Source organism: Pimephales promelas, chromosome 8, assembly GCF_988280905.1.
Source record: "Pimephales promelas chromosome 8, fPimPro1.hap1.1, whole genome shotgun sequence".
Lineage (NCBI taxonomy): Eukaryota > Metazoa > Chordata > Actinopteri > Cypriniformes > Leuciscidae > Pimephales > Pimephales promelas.
This window is the reverse complement of record NC_142776.1, coordinates 8074795-8096546: the sequence shown is the minus strand read 5'-3', so window position 1 is coordinate 8096546 and position 21752 is coordinate 8074795. Positions and strand designations below refer to the sequence as shown.

Genomic DNA, 21752 nt, shown 5'->3' with positions numbered 1-21752 from the left:
GGTTCAGTCACAAGGTGAGAAACAACTTTTAGTTGTCTTTGACCACAGTTTATTTCAGCATCTGTAAATCACTGCAAACATTTAACTTGTCCTAAAAATGGACATTACACATCGTCACAGATTGTACATTTACCAAAACATAAGTTAAACTCAAAGCAGAAGTTGCTATATTCTGGTAAAACATAAAATTATGATTTATCTCTTACATGTTGTTTCTGTTCTATTTTATTACTGCTCTCACTGAAGCTGGCAGTAGGCCTATGTAACAAGAAATAACTGAAACAAAACAAAACAAATGATAACACTTTACAATAAGGTCCCATTTCTTAACATTAGCTAATACATTAATTAACAACAAAATATAACTGCTATGGTATTTAGTAATCTTTGTTAATATTAATTAATAAAAATAGGCCTAGAACTGTCATTAAATTTATACGATCAGGTTATCAACTTTTGATTTTAATTAGCCAACGTATTAGAAATGTTGAAATAAACAAACTAAAATGACTAAATAGGCTACTTTCTAAGTTCATAATGTTAACAAATAGAAATGTATTGAAAAGTGTTGCCAGCAAAATAAAGTGTTCATAAATAACCACAAATATTCTTTGTGAAAACTAGTTTGAACTTATTATGCTAAAGGACTAAAGAAGGTAATCGGATATGCAGTGTGGTCTAATGTTTAAACTTAAACCTCAAGTTAAGTTTATATGTTCAAATTACAAGTAATGTAAACTAGCTAATTACAGAATATTTACGATAATTATATTCTGTTTGCAAATTAAGTGAAGCAATAGCCTAATGAACAACTTCAAGCATTATAAGGTTATATTATATCCTAGCCTACTCATAAACTCTGTCTCTGGAAGGAGTACTTAACAGATGTGATGGTGTCAGGTCTATTTATTTGACCCTGATAAGACACTACACATATGGCAAAGAACATCCTGATCAGCTTACACTCCTTTATTATTTACGATCTGGTTGGTCAAACCCAAGCAGCACCTCTTCAATCTCATTTAGCGATGTTTCCACAGCCAGTACCAAGTCAAATTCAGACCAATAATGAACATACAAAGAAAGGAAATGCTCAAGTTGAGGTGAACTACAGTCATGTTTGCGGCAGCAACGAAGAACTTTGTGAAGCAGGTGGGCAACACTGGACGGCTGGTCCCTGTGCCTAGTCTAAGTGAAGCGGACCGATATCAACCCCTCAGCTTGGTGACGAGGAAGAGGAGACGACATTTCTGGAAGAAGACCAAATATGCCACAACCCCCTTCTCCCTGAAAGACATACTTGTGGGAGAGAAAGAGATCACAGCAGGTGAGGAAGAAATATTTTATCATTTGGAAATAGCTTGATGACCTACAAACAGTTGGTTATCGCATGTCTTCAATTAAGCTGTCATAAAGAATTTTGTGTGCTTATTTGTGTAATTTGTACTTACAAAATGCATAAACTGTTATTATATACTGTATATTGAAATTGTTTCGCATTTTATGCGTTATAAATTAAGGTATTCTTTTGCATTAAAGGGATAGTGCACCCAAAATGAAAATTCTGTCATCATTTACCTCAAGTTGTTCTAAACCTATGATTTTTTTTTCTTCTGAACACAAAAGAAGATATATATTTTATTAAATGGGTAACCAAACAGTTGATTGACTTCCATAGTATGGAAAAAAAAAATACTATGGAAATCAATGGGGCCCATAAACTGTTTGGTTATTGACATAATTTAAAATATCTTCTTGTGTTCAGCAGAAGAAAGAAATTCATACAGGTTTGGAACAACTTGATGGTGGCGGTGAGTATAATAACATAATTTTCCTTTTTTTTTTTGGTGAACTTTCCCTTTAAGTGCATACTGTAAGTGATATCAAGGGAGTGTATTTCTCTCTGTTTGACAGGGGTCTCCTCATATCAGCTCCTGAACTATGAAGACAAGTCTGATGTTTCCCTAAATGGGCGTTTGGGCAACCATCTGATCCACGAGGTGGGAGTAAACGTGAGTGGTTCAGACTCTGTGGCGGTAAAGGCCTCATTTGGAATTGTCACCAAACATGAGGTGGAGGTTCCTACATTACTGAGGGAGCTCAATGCAAGGTAAAGGACACATGTATATATTTTTATACAGTTAGACTTAGCAGGTTTTAGCAGGTTATATTGTTAAGGAAGTACAGTATGTGTGACAAATAACTATTATGAGTGAGTCAGAATCATTCACTTCATTACATTAATTCAGGAACAAAATACAAATATAATGTGCAAAGGTTGATTTTGCTTTGACTCCATTATAAACTTTATTGGTATAGCAAACATTACGGAGCCCCAAGTGGGACATGGTGATGGGAAAAAAAATATTAAATGGGAGGAAAAATTAGCAAAACTTTTGCATTCCTCCTAAAATTTTTCATTTTTTCACAAAACTTTTGCATTCTCTCGCAAAATTATTGCATTCCCCTAGAAACTTTGCATTTGCTCACACAAAAATATTTTGTTTGCTTGCAAAACTTTTGAATTCCTCCAAAAAAAAATACATTTGGTAACAAAACTTTCATTCTTTAGCAAAACGATTGTGTTCCTCTGAGAAATTTACCTTCTCACAAACCTATTGAATTCCCCTGAGAAACTTTGCCCTTCACTCATAAAAGCATTGAAATATAGCTTTTCCTCCATATCATATTATTTCCATCATCATATCCCTAAGTGGCTTCATAAATATTGACAAAATAACAGTCATAATTGGGTCTCAAATTTAAGTTACTGATGTATAAGTTATTTCAGTGGTGTCAGTAATATGTAATACAGTAGCACTCTTGCTCATGTACTTAGATAAAATGAATCAATACATTCTACATTCTTTTTCTCAAAATTCTTTCTGTCTGTTCCCCTATTGTATCAGGAAAGTTGACCTTGATCACTGCTTGATCCGTCAGTCCAAAGAGAATGGACGCACTGTCTTGTGCATTGTCATGGAGAGCATTCGCACCACACGACAGTGTTCCCTCACCGTCCACGCTGGAATGCGTGGGACGACCATGAGGGTAAAGAAATGCAATTGTACCCCCAGGCCGAACTATATATGTGGCTTTGAAATCTGCTGTTCTCTGATGCTTTCTATTATCCCACACAGTTCCAGATAGATGACGGACGAAATCCTAAAGGGCGAGATAAAGCCATTGTTATTCCGGCCCACACGACCATAGCATTCAGTGTGCTCGAGCTTTATGTGCGTCTTGATGGACGTCTTGGTAAGCATTAAATGACTGCAATGTAATCAAATACTGAATCTATCATTCTATTTACACTATACCATACATAAGTTTGGGGTCAGTAAGATTTCTTTCAGTGAGGATTCATTAAATTGATCAAAAATTACACTAAAGACATTTATAAGAAACCCCTAAAAGGACATGGGGGTGGAAATAGCCAATGGGATGGGAGGTAAAAATATATTTTGTTTCGTTATATTTTCGTCGTTTCGCAAAAATGTTGCGTTCCCCCAAGAAACTTTGCATTAGCTCACAAAACTACGAAAGCCCCTAAAGGGACATACACTGTAAAAAAATATTGTTGGTTTAACTTAAAAAAGTAAGTAACCAGGTTGCCTTAAAATTTTAAGTTGATTGAACTGGAAAAAGTGAGTTAATACAAGGAGAAACTCAAAATAATAAGTTATCTCAACTAAAAAAATATTTAAGTTGATTTGACAAAAGAAAAATGTGATAACAAATCTTGAAAATATTTTTTTTAATATTTTGTAGTATTTTTTTTTACGGACAAAATTTAAGATTGGAGGACAAATAATAAGTCAATGTTTTTGCGTTCTCTCACTAATGTTTTGCATTTCCCAGAGCAGACACTTTGTGTTCGCTAGCAAAACGTTTTGCGTTCCCACGAAAAACTTTTGTGTTTGCTTGTCGACCGTCGAGCTCTTTTCTTGGCGGCGCACAAACGTTTTTGCGAGGGAACACAAAAGCATTAACAAATCATATTTCCTCCATTTCATATTTTTTTTTGCTTCATATGTCCCTTTAGGGGCTCCGTACAAAAGTCTTGTGCAAAGCCTCAAACTCAAAATTACATGAGGGAACGCAAACCTTTTGCGAACGAATGCAAAGTTCAAAATATTTGTGAGAGAACGTGTAATTTTTCCTATCTCATATTTTTTACTTCACTACATAATTTTACAAAATATTTATATTTCAAATACATGCTATTCTTTTGAACTTCCCATTCATCGAAGAATCCTGAAAAAAAAAATGTATCACAGTTTTCACAAAAAGAACAGCACAACTGTTTTCAACACTGATAATGTAATCGAGCACTGATTTCTGAAGGAAAAACTAAAAACTGGAGTAACTCAGCTTTGCCATCACAGGAATAAATTACATTTCAAAATATATTACAAAAGAAACCAGTTATTAATAATATTTCACAGTATTAATATTACATTGTATGTTTGATCAAATGAATGCAGCCTTGGTGAGACTTTCAAAAACATTCAAAAATCTTATCAACACCAAACTTTTGGGTGTATATCTATGGAGTAATAATGTATATGAACCATAGATGTTTTTTAGATTTAAACATTTTCAGAAATGAGTTGATTTTCAGATTCAAGTGGAGTCTCCATCTGTTTTTTTTTATTTAACTAATGGCCTTTAATGAAACTTTGGTCAGACATATGTGTAGCACCAGAGTCAATGGGAGGGTTTGAGAGGGAACAGATACGTGACCAGCTCGGGGGATTCATTGGCCGCTTTTCCTTTGGAAGACTCAGGAGATTCCTGTCTGGAATCATCTATGGAAATCCTTTCAGAGCAGGTGATATCATTTCTGTTGTCAAATGTGTCTGTAATACTAAAAAAATCTTGAAGAAATGTTCCAAATATGACTCTTGGTTTATGCTTGCTGTAGATGACAGGACATTTGAAGAGCTCACTCACTCTGATATGTACATGGACGATGTTGTGACGGACTACTACGAGAAGGCTGCCAGCATGACTGACCTGTCCACGGCCTACCTGCGGGATGAGAAGCACATCCGTGTAAATCTGCTCAACCATAACATACCTAAAGGACCGTGCGCCCTGTGTGGCATGGGGCATCAGAAGCGCGAGACTGTCTATGGCTGCCTGGAATGCTCTTCAGGGGGACAAAAATACGTCCGCCTCCACGCTGTACCATGTTTTGACCTCTGGCACAAAACCTTGAGGTGAGAAATGGCTTGGAGGAACTCCCAGGCTGATTTTCAAGCAGACCTTGTGCAATATGACCACAAGATGTAAAACCATCATCTTTTATTTCAGAAAAAAACACAATAATGATCTTTGCTCAGTGTTAGTGGCACTGACATTGTAAACCAATGATTTGTAACCAAACAAATGATTGTAAACCAACAAATTCAAAAGAGTTTGACCTCAATCTGATTATTTATTAAGCGATTAGTTTTATCGTTTATATATTTTTTCCTTGTTTGATTGAGATGTTATTATACCCGTTGCATCTTAGTTGTTAAATAATAATTACCTCCCCAGATAAAGTAGGACCAATAACTAGTTTCATAATTGTAAAACAGAAAAAACACATAATACAGTATATTAAAAATACAAATGGAAAGAGACTGATCTTAGACACAAAACCTGGTGCTAAATATTTATGTACTGTATTGTTTACATATTGTCAGTTACGTTCATTTATATCAGTTTTGGAATGGCGCTTCTTACCCATCCAGATACAAATGGGCAAGATAAGAGATACGCAAGGGCAAAAAGCTAGGGCAGAGATATTAGTTTCATCACGTGAAGACCATCTGCTGTGTTTTTGAACACACTGGACCGTCTAAATAATTCAGGCCTATCAATAAATTAGCCTGTAGATCACGTGATGGCAGAGCAGGAAGTACATCACTGACAGTTGTCTCCCGTGAACAGAACATTACACCATCGAACTGTTTCCAGAGAGTGTGTGAAGTGAGGGCAAGGATAGTGCAAGGTTACATTTGTGTGCTTATTTGACAACTGGTGGCCCTACTGGTTAGAATAGTGTCATGGATGGAAAAAAAAATGTAAACTGTTGATTGTATAACACAGAATGTCAAAAGCACATATTAAAAGACTGCCTCCACAAACTCATGCTGCCTGTCCATGTTTGTTTACAATAATAAAAATTCAAATTAACACTACTAAATATAGTTAAAAAGTTTGGGGTTGGTATGATTTTTAAAATGTTTTTAGAAGTCTCTTCTGCTCACTAAGGATTCATTTATTTGATAAAAAAAATGTAAGGAAAAACATAATATTGTCAAACTTTATTACAAATTAAAATATCGATTTTCTATTCATATATATTTTAAAATGTAATGTATTCTGGTGATTTCTGAATTTTCAGCATCAATACTCCAGTCACATGATCCTTCCGAAATCATTCTAATTGACTGATCTGGCTCAAGAAACATTTCTTATTAATGTTGAAAGCAGTTGCTTACTAATTTTGTGGAAACTGGATAAAAGAGCAGCATTTACTTGCTATAGAAATCTTTTAATAACAAAGTATAAGTAATTTTTTTATCCATGCGGAACAAGAGTGAACAAAAATGACCCGTATTAGCTCAACATATGCAACTAAATTGCAAATCAAAACATTAATACAGTTCTTTCACTGTATATGGTGTTTTGCTTACCAATTAAACATAAAACAGTAGCAACTATGAGAAGATCTTCTGAGTTGCTGTTGTATTGACTTCTTGCGACAGGAATTTGACCTTTCTTGCTGACTAAGACAGACGACACGACAGGTTTCTTTTTCACTTCTTTATTACTTACAAAAATAAGTACCAACACTCTGCATTAATGACAAAAACAGTTCATATGCAGTAGGGCCTTTTCATTTTCTATATTAAAGCTTGCATCAGAACTCACCCACTGCCAATCGAAAAACTCTCCACTCTCACAAACAATTCCACTTCAGGATTTGCACTCAAACTTAAACTAAATCAGAAGAGCCACATACGGACAAATAAATATAGACCTTTTTTCTTCTTTTACACTTCAAGTCAGAATTAAAGCACTTTTTGATCCTGTATTACTGGATGAGAGAGGAATATTGCAGAAATATACCACAGAAATGTCAGTTTGGCACAACTTCAATGCTCCAGTTCAATAAGAATGTCTAATACAGCCATTGGGATTAATAAATATAGCATTTAGAATCAGAAAAATGAGGCCAATGCATTTCCCCCTCCCCATCATCTAGCTCTGTTTTTTTTTTTTGAACTAGTGTTAAGCTCTGTTCCCCCCTCACACACTAAAAAAACAAGCATGTCAGATGCTCCAGCAAGAGGTGTGAAGCCAAAATATTCAACATTTACGGCTTTCAAATATGAGATGCACCCGGATCAAGGCACTTGGAGGCCAGGACTGTGTAGAGAGACACAAAAGAAACAAAACAGATCCACTGAATACTGTTGCTTTCAGTGCAAGTACCATCATCGTCATGCACATTAAACCTTGCTAGTAAGATGCTCTGAGACTAATGGGTACGATTGTTGCTTTTTAGTCTTGACATAACTAAGCTGACATAACTGAAGATCATTCAAACTAAATAAATATATCTATTATTCCTTATTAATCCAAATATAAAGTAAGAAGAGATATGTTAATGCTAAAACATCCTCATGCTAAGAAACCTTGAAAACTTACTGAGAAAGTTCATTTTGTTTTAACCCCCCCAACATGGGAACATGAACAGCTACTTCTGTGAGCTGGGAACGGCTCACAGTATAACCAGTAGGGGGCGATAAGACTACATTCTTGGAATGAAACGATTCCAGCCTCACAAAAACAACTGCTAATGAGGCTTCCACCTGCTCAAATCTATTCACACCCCAGTCCAGTGTTCTGCTCCTTGAACCATATTTTTGAGCTTCTAGTGTTTGGATTAATACAGCAGGGGTTGGTTATTTGTGCAAACAGAACTGTCCGAGAACCAGTAATCCACTGTCTGTTAGAAGAAATGGGTGGAATTTTGCAACAGGCCAATATAAAGCCAAACGTCTCTAGAAAAGAGCAGGAGGGGACAGACATATAATGGTCCTGTGCTTTGGTCAATCTGATTCAGTCAGTACGACATTCCCAACACTCCTACTGCAGCAGCTTTTGGTTGAGGATCTCCCAGATCATAACTTTCCTGAAATATGGCATATGATTCTAGAGAGAGAGAGAGAAAGAATAAATAGTAAATCTAATTCTGCAATAATTATACATATGTATATGCGAGTAATTGTGGGTGTGTAAATAAGCAGTACCTGTCTGAATGTGAGGCTGCGTCCTCTGGAGATATAGTCAGCATATTTGCATATGAACACACCACAATCACTACCATTCTTCTGCTGAGGGATCTCCTACAAACAATAATTAGAACTTTGAATATGGGTTGCATTTGAGTGCAAAAACAGTGCTTGGCAAACACATTAAACCGAATGCAGACTTGTTGTCTGCTAAGAATAACTCAGTGCTGTTTTGTTTACATTTATTTGTTGCACCCTCTTGTGGAATGATGTGACAACAACATTGATTCAAAAATATGATCACTGGGGTCTCGTTACTTTTACCCTGAAATAATATTAAATTTATTTTGAATTTTGGTAATTTTAAGTAAAAATGTTAAATACATTTTCTCAGTCATGCTAACAGTCTTAGGGTGTGTGCAAACTTGTAGTTTGTTTCTCTTGGTTCGGACTGAGACTCATCTTTTCAGGGGTGCTTTCACATCTGTGTGAAAAATGGGTGAAAAATGATATTTTGTAGCATTTTTCAGGGGTTTTGGTTTGTTTTCACACCACACTGATTGTTCTGGTCCGAATCAGTTGATGAAACGAACCAAAATATAGTCACGTGACAACATCCACATTACTCATTGGCCAGATGCGTCTTGAACATATTGCCATAACTGCACTTCGATTGTTCAGAATTAACGTGCGTGAAAATTCCAACAGAACGAGCAAAATCCGGCTGACATGCGGAGAATTCATTTACAATGTATGTTCAGGATCAGCACGAGCTTTATCCTTTCGCAAATCCCCTAATAAACAACAAAGTATAGACGCGATATAAATAATAGATTCACTGTGCAGTGTGGACCACTTTAGTGTTTACGATGAGAGTTTTAGTGAGAGTGCAGAACGCGGTAAGTCAGTCATGGCTTAAAGGGAGCGCTATTGGCTATATAAATAATCATTTTGTTTTACTACGGCAGCTGGTTTAGTCCAAAAATGCGCAGTTCTTTGGCAGTTGGTTCTGTTCGAGGTCGGATCACGTTCTCACCACAAACGAACCGTTCCAGAGTTCGTTTGAAAGCGTACCGTACCGAGGCCACCTCTTCGAGGAGGTCTCGGTACGCTTGTTTGGTCCGCATCTGAGTGCGATTGCTGCCTTCACACCTGCCCAAACGAACCGCACCAAGGGGGAAAACGAACTCTAGTGCGATTCAACCAAACTAAATGAGGCAGGTGTGAAAGCACCCTAAGTCTACCAGGTTTTTAACAGCAGTGTCCACTCTTTTTCAAAGGAACTGCGCTAACAGATCGTTTGCACCAGTTCATTTTAATCAAACCAAACTTGCCAAGTGTGAACACACCCTTACAATTCTTATAGGATGTAATGAAATTAATGTAATAATACAACTGCTTACAGAAGGTCGTAAACTGCTCAAGGTCCACTTTGACAAGTCCAAATCTTTTCCCTTTTTCACCTTGAACTCTTCTTTCAGATAAAGCCTAATAGACAGATGCAGTCATTAGGTTAATATAAAAGTGTACAGTCGCCTGTGAAAAACAAACTATGAGCAACAAACTTTAACATGGATACAATTTAACCTCATCAGCACAAAATTTCTCATTTTAGCTTGTCTTAAAAAATAAACAGTGAAGTATAATGCTCCACAACATTATCACTTACAGAATCATGTTGCAGATGTCATCATGACGTTGACCCATGGAGTCGTAAGATAGTACAGATTTTGTTTTCAAGTCAACAACCTACCGTGGAAAAAGGAGAAAACATTACACACAAATTATATGAAAGCTAATAAAATATTCTAATTAACAGCCCTGTAAAACTATTCATCAGGCACCAAACAGTTGTGCCGCTACACACTGCTACTGTTAATATAAGGGTTTCTAGTGTTTGATAATTATGGTTAATTACTCACAGCAAGGGACCAGTGAACACCCAGGTGAAGAGGGACCAGAATGATGTCATATAGGAAGAGGTCTACAGCCTTAGTCCAGCGCCGTACTGAAGCATGTCCACCGCCATGCAACTTGGGAAAGAGGAAAGTACTGAAAGAGTAGACCTTCCTGCTTCCTACTTCCTGCTCACCGCGGGACATCACGAGATTCATGTAGAAGTTGATCACCTGAGAACACCAGGGTTACATGTTTAATCAAAGGTAATGTTTCATAAGAACATTCAGATTATGTGTATCATTATTTGTTATATTAGAGGTCAGGTCTGATTTATTTTGATTTATGAACATGACAGACAAACACAACAATTATTTTCATGTTATGGCCAATAACTGATAAGTGGCTGAATAAACTCTATACTATTTTGCCTAAATGAAAAATAAAACACTGACAGATTATAGGATTAAAAGATGACATTTAACAAATTAGTTTAAACAGAGTAGTTTAATCAATTTACTATTGTTAACATTAGAAAATTAGATGATGGCAAAAGTATTGTAAAAAATAGAGAGGGAAAAATGAGAACGCAGGACCAAATATCCATTATCAGCTAATAAACGACATGTTACCAAAATGTGGTGCATTCCTAATAAAAGTCTTTTGAAACGACACTACCTCATCGTTGAGCCAGCTGCCTTCTTGCAGGGTTGCCAGATCCCTCTGTGTGATACGCAGTTTGAAAGCGCTGCACAGAACCAGGTTTGGATCACTTTGAGCAAGAGCAGCACTCACTTCCTGCTGCATCTCCTGTTACATGATTCACAGACAAAAATGAGACTCAAATAAGAAGGAAAGGAACCAATGTGACAGTGAAACAAAACTGAGAACGTACATGCACATGATCATTGTTCAGTTATGATTGTCTATTTTTTTAAGATTGTTTATTTTCTATAAGGCCTTTTTTCCAGAAAACATATCCCTGGAATATCCCCGTTTACATGGCTACCCAAGCAAAGAAGTCATGCTTTTTCTTTCCCCTACAATCCTCTTTTTAGAGATGTTAGCTTTTGTAATTTATTACCAGCAATTTATCACGCATTAATGAAATGAGACCAGAAATTTTAATTTAATTCAAGGGTTAGTTCACCCAAAATTTTAATTTCTATCATTAATTGAGGCAACGAGAATATGTTTTTTAGGCAAAAAACAAACAAAACAAAAACAAGAACCATTCAAAAATTTCTTCTTATCCATGGCATTCTCTGATGCTGTTCACGTGAGCATCACGATAAATGCGTGTGAAGCTGACGCAGGAACCGGCCAATACCGAGTCAGTTTTCTGACAAGCAGTTTTTATAATGTGAACAGCATCACAGACTGACAGGGAAGAGAAGAAATTGTTTTTTTTTGTTTTTTTGCGCACAAAAAGTATTCTCGTTGCTTCCACCATACCACTATAGTCCCATGGACTAATTTAACAATGTTTTTACTACCTTTCTGGCCCTTGAAAGTTGTAATAATAATGCTTCAGGGGTCAGAAAGCTCTCAAATTTCATCAAAAATATATTTTTTGTTCTGAAGATGAACAAAGGTCTTATGGGTTTGGAACGACATGAGGGTGAGTAATTAATGAGTAATTAATATAATTAATGAAATAATTAAAATGTCCTTTTTGGTACTAACCCTTTAATTGCAATTGAAGTAAAAGTCATCATGACACTGCTACATTCACTCATATGTAAATAACAGATGAATGCTACTTTCTTTTAAAGGCTTGCTTTATATATATATATATATATATATATATAAATAGCACCAAATATTGATTTTGCTTGTACATACAGATTAATAAATAATTATTCTGTTACAATGTATATTTTACATTTTTTTTAACACAAAATATTTTTAACAGAAATATTTTTACACGTTCACAATATTTCTTGAACACTGTTAAAAATAAATAAACAATCAGACAGAGGTATAACAAGTGCAGGATTTTTTTAAGATACTAACCTTGGTCATTCTGGGAAACTCCTCCTCACTGCGCCTTACTGAATCTGTAATCAGTTCAGATCTAGATGGTAGCAAGGGTCCTGCAGCAGTGTCTTTCTCCTTAAGATTCAACCTGGCTTCAACCTCAGCTGACAGATCCACGTCTACAGGCTAGAGAGAGGGTGAGGAAAACAAAACTACACTTAAAAGATGGACTACACAACGACATTAAATACCATATTGCTTCTGAAATGATCAAATTACAGCTACACAACTGTTTTCAAAAATCACAAATCTCCAACATTTCATTTGTAGACCGCAACACTTGCATGACACGAGTAAGACACTGAAATCATGTATCTTCCAATCATTCCTTTTTTGATATATTGAAAGCAGAAAAATTGAGAAAATAACAACAACATCAACAACTATTTTTCTGTTGTGTGGGACTGATGACTGCATGGTTGACCAATCAGCATAAAGGGGCATTTCCTTCCTGTCCACATGCAGAGATTGAACATTCGACCTGTTTATTCATTTTCTACTCTTAAACAAAAAAAGGCGCCTTTTATTCCTTTCAATATTAAAAAATAACATAAGATAACACGGATTTACTTACGAATTTTCTTGCAGTTTGATTATCCAAAGCTCGTTGCTTTACATCACTTCCTGGTGTGGTTCGATTAAAATCTACTGTTCTATAGCAGATTTAAGAATTAAAGAAATTTGAATCAATAAATGTAGACATGCATTTATTAATCAATAATATTTATGCAACAGGTTAAAATATTACCTGTCTTTAGTCTGCATCAGTGATACTGGCTCCCGCCACACAGACATGTTAGGGAGGGCTGAAGGCAAACAGAAAATATGATTTGTTTGTAAAAAAAAATACAATAGAATCCCTTCAATAAAAGGTTAAAACCGTTTCATAGAGTTATAGGAAAACAGCACAGAAGAAAAGCAGTTTATTATGGTATAATATTCATTTGGGATGGGGCTCACTCTTGCTGGGTGTATATTAGCTCTTAATTAAGCTCACCTCTTACTGGAGCAGGTCTGCTCACATCAGTAGTGCAACTGAAGGATGTGTGTCCATTAGCCTTGTGTCCATCAAGAGGGAAATTTGAGCTAAAAGATTTTGAAAAAACATGAAGTTAATTTTCTCCAGCAAAGCTACAATGATTTCAAAAGTGTTCTAAGGACTTACATTGGAGGCTTCATCCGTCCAAATGGTAATGGTTTGCTCTTTGAGTATTTCTCCGAAGCCATCTCTACTAGCTTCCTGTAATGCTCTCGATCACTCTCTCTCAACGCCTACTCGAAATAGAAATGCTCAGGAAATCAATGACATCGATGCATCCCAGTACATCAGGATTGAGTTTTCCTACCTCCTCCACGGTCAGGCAAGGTTTGTGCGTGCGGCTCGGGTGCTCCATCTCAGGCGGTCTTGTGCTCAGCCCGTGGGTGGTGCAAGACGGCACTAGCTTCAGGGATCTGCGCATCTCCCTGCCTCGGTCCTGGCTTCCCTTGTACAGCATTGCTCCACTGCTCAAGAAGATAAATACAGACTGTTATAGAACATATAAAGGGCAAATCATTTTAGTATCGTCAACCTTACAAAATATGGTTTACAGTTATGTTGTGAGTATGTATCTCAAGCTTTGTTTTGATACTTCTGTTAGCATATAGTGGGTAAGGTTCATCTTTCATGAATGCTTCTTATTGTTTCCATAATGCGTGTTTATTCATGAGAGCTGAGTGTTTATTGTTTGGTTGAATTATTACCCATAATAATAATAACCCATAATCTGAACATCATAGGATGAGAGATATTTAGAAAAGAAAAACTTCTATTCATATAAAAAGAGCCACATAGAATAGTTGTCAATCTCCCCTTCAACTGGATATTCATTTCGTCAGGAAAGATAATAATTAAAACAAAATTTGAGAAGACTTTAAACTACTTCAAAAATTGACTAAATGATACTTACTCAGGTTTACGTAAAGCCTGGACATTGTGGTGGACATTGGTTGCTGTCCTTTCTTTATTTTTAAGTCCCATTTCAATCTGTTTATCTAAATAGAGATTAAAATCATTACAAAACTGACAGATTGTACGCAACTCAAGTGTGAAATACGCTTTATGTGCTACCGTTTAAATGTTTGGGGACAGTATGACTTTATTAATTAATTTGATGGATGCTTCTATGTATAGAACATTTCACAGATCACAGAGACGTGCTGGTAGGTCACACTCACCCATTCCGTCAATCTCAATCCACGAACTCAGGCTGTTGCTGTATATGTCATCAATACCCATATAGGCAACCCTGCCAACCTGAGCCACCAACAAGCACAAGAAACAAGACAATGTGCAGAATTCATAAAACAAAGGCTTGCACAAACAATGTGTGTTTTTTGCAAGTGCTTTGTGGTGATTATACAACCATACCTGGGTAAAGCCTTTCTGCTTTTCATGTTCGTCTTTCCTGCGTTGTCTCGAACGGAACAGACCAGCAATCCCTGCAAAAGTCTTCTTGACAACCCTAATGATCACATCTGTTGAAAGAGACAATGATATATTTGGTGGGAAAAAATCTTGATAGTAGCTAAGTCCGAAGTGTTCAGTGAAGTTGCATTATGCACTGTTGTTTACATGGTCTAAATATTTACCATGTCTTGCTCTTTTGACCTCTGGATATTCTGCCACACCATCAGCAGAGTAGACACTGAAACCCAGAAGAACACTTCAAGTCAGTTCATCAGACGGATTAAGAAGAAAAACCTTTAAAATAATATTGAGCACTTAAAATAAAAATCACTAAGCCTCAGAACCAGCAAACATACAATATCCCTTGGCCTTGGAAAAGAACATGCACTTTTATTCATATAGATCACCAAAATAAAGACTAACATAAAGACAAACATAAAAATTATCTACACGGTTAATTTAATGACAACCAAACCTGTAATAAGACCAATTACGGACAAAAACAGTCCATAAATTAAGTTGTTTGCTGTGAATAGATTGTCTATTGATGATTTGTTTACATTGGACTGATTCCTGCCCTTAAGACACACGCTAATACTACACTGCCTATTGTTCATGTAAATGAACAAGACACAAACTAACAAAGGCCAAAACAAAGCAAGCAAACCGCGTGTTAACAAAAATAGAAAACAAAACAAATTTGGTTCATTCAGAAATGAGGACTACAAAAGACTAATACTACACCTTTGATAGTTGCGTTTGGCGGGCCTGCTGTTCTCCTGCCGCTGGCTGTCTGTGCCCGCGGCTCGCGCTATACCGTTACCGTGCTCACTAGGCCAAGCTGCGGATTTCTCACCAGAAAAGGGCACGAACAGCGACGATAATCCGTCAACTATCCATTCATACATCACAAACCACCACGATGAATAAGACTCAGTTTCGTTTGTTAGTGCCAGGTCTCTATACTAAAGATTTTGGAACCAAGAAACGGACCCACTCGTGTTTCAATAGCCTTCCGTAGTAGTTACGCTTAACTGCGTCACCGATTTGTCAACTGCGGGGCCCTCCCACTATCCACTGATATTGACGTTCCATCACAAACGAAACGATGTTTTATTAAAACCGGCACACAATATAATTACTATTTTTTATCCATATATTCCGTTAATGTTTGATTAAAGTACTGATAAGCGATTAGCTGTTTTGCTAAACATTCGGCGGGACAAGGAATGTAGCCAATAAAAAAAGGGAAAAAAAAGATTGTAACCAATCAGATGCGATACTGAGCATCACGTGTCTCAAAGCGGAAGAAAAATATCGAGTGGATGCGCTTTTACCTTTTACCTGTGGAATGTTCTATCTCTGTTAACCCTATTACCATAGCCTTTTACACTGCATAGAAGGCGGTGTAGTATTTTAAACAGCATCATTACTTGACATGGCATGACACCCTCAGTAAGCCGGATTTATGGGGTTAATCTTTGTGTTGCGCAAGCACACTGTACTGCCTGTATGAGAAGTAACTCTAGTATGACTAAACTGCAAAGACAGGAACTGTACTTTTTAAAAGTGTGTTGTATGGATTATAATATAATAATATAAATAAAGAGAAAGGGGCATTACTTTATGTTTCCCTCAGAGACCAAGTGGAGTCCTGGAATTCACTGCATCAATTCCCATTTTTCAAGGCAAAACAAGTTAACATGAATAGCTGTATTAGGCCTATAAGTGACAAGTGAATATTTTAAACCAAAAGTACCACAAAACACCCATAACTAACGATGTGGCTTATTTTAAAATTATGTGGTGATTTTTAGCCTAACTTCGTCATACTCATATTCTATTTGAACTTCCTGACCAAAAAATGTTGTGGGTGAGGTTCGGGCTGGCATCCAGGCTAGTGATTTTTATGTTTCTGGCCAAAACATTTGTATTGTACACTCAGTAGGCCTATGTGAAACATCTCACAGCAAGACATGTATGAAATATACAACACCAGGTTTTGTAAATGACAAACAACTGTCCCCAAATAACTTCTGATCCATTGTTAAATTGTAAAATTATTTTATTATTATTTATTAATATTGTTACATTGTTGATTCTTAAGTGTTTAAAGGAGGCAGAGTTACAGGACCAATCACATGCTGCATTGTTGGCTGATAAGTCCCGCCTTGTCCTGCTGTCATCATAGAGGGCCAAACAGAGTAGCCAATTGGAGGGAGAGGTGGTCCCTGGGAGCCGTAGTGATGATGATGATGGACAGCACCCCCTCCTCTCACTGGTGAATGAAGTTCCTGAACAACATCATTAGCATTTTAACTTAATACTTCATTGTGAAATGAACACATATCAACTTTATGTATATTGAACACAACATTCCCTGGTTACCTGCCATGAAAGTGAGGCTGTGTGATGTGTGTTTCCTCCTGGGGACACGGCCGATGGTGGAAGAGCCTTCAGCATCATATTGTGCATGATGATCTGGTGCATCTGAGCATTCTGCATGAGCATCAACTCCACCATATCTGTTGTCATGAGAATAATGAAGTGAAGAACTCTTGGCCTAGCTTAAATCTTGAACTGTTGTTTAGACTCCATTTATTTCTTTAGTTCTTATACAGACTATATTGATGTTTCAGGCATGCAACTTGAAACATACTGTTCAAAAGTTTGGGTATAGTAAAAAAAATGTATGCTTTTCTGTTGAACAAAACTGAATTTATTTGATCACAAGTCAAAAGCAGCAATTTTGTGAAATATAATTACAATTTCAAATAACTGTCTTTCAATATATTGTTTTTTTTTTCTTTTTTTATAATGGCAAACACATTTTCAGCTGAAATTGCAGTTTTCAGTAAATTTCAGTTTTCAGTCCCATGAAATCATTCCTATGTTGTTTTTGTGCAAGAAACATTTCTTATTATTAATTTTAGAAAATTTTAGTATTAGAAAGTGCTGCCTAATGATGTATTGAAAGTATGGACGAGCTCTCTTTAGGGTTCTTTGATGAACAAAAAGTCTGAAGAAAAGCATTTATTTGAAATAGAAATCTTTTGAAACATTATAAATTGTCTTTACTATCACATTTGGCCAATTTAATGTGTCCCTGCTAAATAAAACTACAAACATTTTTTTTATTATTATTCTGACCCCCAAATGTTGTATCTGTTAAAGAATAATCTGAAGCACAATATATTTTCTCTCTTATAAGTTGCTTTTGGTTGGGAAGTACCTGTAACCAGGTTTAAATGTCATGTCACTATTACTTACTTTACTTATTATTAGGCTACTTATTACCTTTTTGGCTTAGTACATTTACATTAATTTAGCAGATGCTTTTACCCAAAGTGAATTACAAATAAGTATACAATAACTGTTGTTATAGTATACAATACTACAAGGTTTAGTATACTGTTGTTTTTTTCTGTATTTGATGTATCTATCTGTATATACCTTCTTTAATACTTCCTGATCTATAAGGAAAGGTTTGCGGTGGAGGGATTTGTGCTATGAGAGGCTGTTGCTGTGGTATCTGCTGGATAATGGTTGCTGGCTGTTGAGGAACCTTGTGGAAGGAGAAATATAAGTTGTTAGAGGAGGGCCAGCAATATATCATTGTTATATAGACATATACACAAATAGTTTGCATCTTTTAGAAAGGTATTTGTTTGAACTGGAATATAGATATGCTGTGCAGGATCGGGCCAGTATTAGGTGAATATAACAGCTGGAGGATAAGAAAACATACAGTGTGTTGAATGATTCGAGGGGGCTGAGGGACTAGAGGAGGGAGGGGAGCAGGTGGTGCAGTTTGGTGGACATGGATGGGGGGCACAGGCTGGAGCGGCCCAAGAAGAGGTTCATAATGATATTGCCTATGAGATCCACCCCATGTGTGTGGCCTTCCCAGATCCTCCATCATATGCTGTTCCTGTTACATACAAATAACATAACCAAATGCAAGTGATTCAAAGTTTCTATTTACATGACACTTTGTTCAAGATGAGAGGCTGCTTACTGCAGAGCCAACAATGTGTGGACACAATGGGTGGACCTTGAAGGTCCAGCCACACCCTTCTCTAAGCATACCCTATATCCCTAAATCTGAATTAGGTTAAGCTCCACCCATTAGGTCCACATTACTTCAAGATTGTCTTTGTTTTCATCATCTTGATAAGTTTAACAGAAACTCTTCTTATGGTGTGAAGAATAATCATTTTAGTATCATTTCTGTGAAACACTATACCCTCAGCCTCTGTAGGAGGTTTCTCTTCCGCCTCAGAGCGCTGTGTAATGCGTCTGCCTGACCATCATAACTTCCTGCGGCATCAAAAAACAAGAAATTAGTCATATATGTTGTATTCTGTATTTTCAACATTCTCATCTGCTTTTGTTTTTATTCATTGATTGTATTTAGGCTTAGAATAAACAACTAATATACTTACTACAAAATAGGCATTCTGTCTAGCATAGGGCTGGGCGATGTTATGATTTTTTTTTGTCCATATCACATGATAGGCTATCTATATTTATCACCATTAATGGGGAATGCTTTCCACATATTTGTTAGACCTTGAAAATGAAGGTAAACAAGTAATCTTGTTCACAATTAAACTCACAGTAGCAACCTTTTAATTTTGGGAATCATTAAATTAATTTGATCTTTCCCTAAATTGAATTCTGTATTTTCTGTTACATTTTAGGGGGGATTCTGTGGGATTCAATACAAACTGATATAGCTAAAATAAAGCTTTGAACATTTAATGAAATGAAAATATTACTATTAATTATTAACAAAACATTACATATTATTTGTGTGAAATAAGATGCTGCACAACAGAACAGTAGGCCTATACATTTAAGGGGATTAACATTATAGAGATGAAAAATATCTTGAGTGTATGATATTCCTTAGAAATAATAATGTTATAACTTTGAGAAGTACATTTGTTTGTATACAGTAGTGATATATGTCTATCATAATTGTTTTAAGTTAAACAGAACTTTTATTTTGACGGTTTGTCGTGAAGATATTTCATTACTATCACCAGAGCCCGTCTAACGGAGAGCCTTGGCACTTCCTATTAGCCCCGTTGTGTATTATCTTGGTTGCAGTTCCATTAGAATTCCACTGGAGGTGATCGCGGGCGAGCGCAGAATAAATGGGAGTCTATGGGGCTAAACGGCCAAATGTGTCTCTTTCACCTGCTTGTCGTAAAATCAAAATAGATTTTATTGTTGATTCCGCAAGTTCAATATAGGTTATAGGCCAAAAGTCGAATGAACGAGTACTTATGTCCTTTTGATTTCTTACAGGTTAGGCTGTTGTTGCCCGGAACACGCTAGCATTCTGCTATTGTGTGACGTCATCACATTTTTGAACGGATTTTTTAGAACAGATAAGAGAACTTAAAAATGCAATTTTCAGCTGAGTGTATTTTCTTAGCCCTCCCTTTTGAATGCAACTTTCAAATTACTTGACAAAAAATTACATCCTGAGAAACGTGGAATTTTTAGGGTGAAACCCCATTGACTCCCATTCATTCTGCACTCGACCGCGAGCGCCCCCGCATGGACAGAGACGCGTTACTGCAGCCAGTCCAGAACCCGGAAGTAACCAGCCAGTGCCTATTCTCTTCAATTAGTCATTCTCTGCTATCACCTCAGTTTTAGTTTTCAGTGTGTGTTTGTCGGTTGTTTTCTCAAATGTTGCGGGAAAAAGCTTGCGAAGTGACTCTCAAAGCTGCCTAGGAGATGAAGTTCATATGTTTATTATGTCCTCATATTGAGACGGCAGACGTTGAAAATACCGTGAGCTGTGTTTGTGAGTTTGTGTATCAGACCCCGCCGTTCACACAGTGACACGCAGAAATCCCTGACTGATTGTTGGCGCGTGTGTTTCTGTTGTGTGACACGCTGTTAGATTAATCCATATCAAGTAGAAATTTCCTGAGCTTGTCACCGTTATCGATATCGCCCAGCCTAACTGGCAACTTTTCCCCCAGGTCAGTTAGTAAGTTAGACAAAATATATTATGAATTATATTACCCAAATTATTAAATAATAATAATAATCCAGTAAAACACACACACACACACACACACACACACACACACACACACACACACACACACACAGAGAGAGAGAGAGAGAGAGAGAGAGAGAGAGAGAGAGAGAGAGAGAAATGCACTCTTATCTGTGTAACTTAACTTACTTGAGGAAAGGGCTGAACCCTCTCGTTCAATGTTGTCATTTCTCTCATTCTCCAGTCTCTAAACAAACAGATTATATAATAATGAAGCATAGTTTCTTCATAGACAAGAGATTTAGACAAGAGATTTAGATTTAGCCTCGTGATAGAAGGTTGTCAACAATAAAGACAGAAACACATATCAGTATGTATAATTTATCACATCAAACCAACTTACCTTTTCCAGCATTTTCAATCTCAACCTTGTCATTTGGTCAACCAAATCTGCCATTTTAAAAACACCTTTATTCTAAGTTTATTTAGTTATTGTTCATGCTTGCTGTAGAAAGATATCCGTTGTCAAAAACATTTCTGCTCTTTGCCAACCTTCACGTTGCTAAGTTACAGACCGAGGCTCTTGTTTACGCTATGGGACCAATCTTAGACCGCTCTAAATTAAATAAATAAATAAATAAATAAGTAAATATTACAATTGTAAACAAACTATTTCAATGTGCACTTAACCCTAGAATGCATAACAAACCCTACATAAATGCATAAAAGGGGTCAAAATAACCAATTTTGAAATTAATAATAGAAAATGTCTCCTATTAATAAATTAATAATAAAAATAATTCATTAATAATAAATTAATAATTGATGATACAAAATGTTTTAATATATCAAACTTGTTTATTTGTCCACTTTCCATATATATATATATATATATATATATATATATATATATATATATATATATATATATATGAAATTGATTCTTTTTAAAATGCAGTTGTACTTTTTTCTAAACAAACTAATTTATACATAACTGTAAAGTAGGCTATATTCTAATCTAGTCTGAACCATAGGTCTGAACCCT

The 21752-nt window shown here is 36.2% G+C and overlaps 3 protein-coding genes across 4 annotated transcripts; 1 reads left to right on the top strand and 2 right to left on the bottom strand.

The window, feature by feature from the left end:
• Positions 1-1090: 1090 nt before the first annotated feature.
• On the top strand, positions 1091-6059 carry pjvk (pejvakin). Its single transcript, XM_039689526.2, is given in 7 exon segments — positions 1091-1327; positions 1915-2110; positions 2910-3051; positions 3141-3258; positions 4691-4834; positions 4928-5164; positions 5167-6059. Coding segments are annotated over 7 exon segments (1086 nt in total). The 5' UTR covers positions 1091-1116; the 3' UTR covers positions 5205-6059.
• A 1900-nt stretch (positions 6060-7959) lies between these two features.
• On the bottom strand, positions 7960-15905 carry senp2 (SUMO specific peptidase 2). 2 transcript variants are annotated; one of them, XM_039689429.2, is made up of 17 exons: positions 15427-15905; positions 14865-14920; positions 14644-14750; positions 14451-14529; positions 14183-14267; positions 13580-13736; positions 13399-13505; positions 13231-13319; positions 12982-13039; positions 12808-12886; positions 12210-12359; positions 10872-11003; positions 10220-10426; positions 9967-10046; positions 9701-9785; positions 8316-8411; positions 7960-8217 (listed from the first exon to the last, which is right to left on the bottom strand). In XM_039689429.2, the coding sequence occupies exons 1-17, from the start codon at positions 15588-15590 to the stop codon at positions 8152-8154; spliced, it is 1797 nt and encodes a 598-aa protein (XP_039545363.2). In that variant the 5' UTR covers positions 15591-15905; the 3' UTR covers positions 7960-8151. The 2 variants fall into 2 exon arrangements, with proteins under 2 accessions (XP_039545363.2, XP_039545362.2); XM_039689428.2 differs by having other exon boundaries at positions 13580-13739; positions 15427-15894.
• An 826-nt stretch (positions 15906-16731) lies between these two features.
• Positions 16732-21292, bottom strand: c8h21orf58 (chromosome 8 C21orf58 homolog). Its single transcript, XM_039689075.2, has 7 exons — positions 21111-21292; positions 20897-20954; positions 18929-19002; positions 18431-18613; positions 18136-18247; positions 17071-17207; positions 16732-16976 (listed from the first exon to the last, which is right to left on the bottom strand). The coding sequence occupies exons 1-7, from the start codon at positions 21162-21164 to the stop codon at positions 16785-16787; spliced, it is 810 nt and encodes a 269-aa protein (XP_039545009.2). The 5' UTR covers positions 21165-21292; the 3' UTR covers positions 16732-16784.
• Positions 21293-21752: the final 460 nt, after the last annotated feature.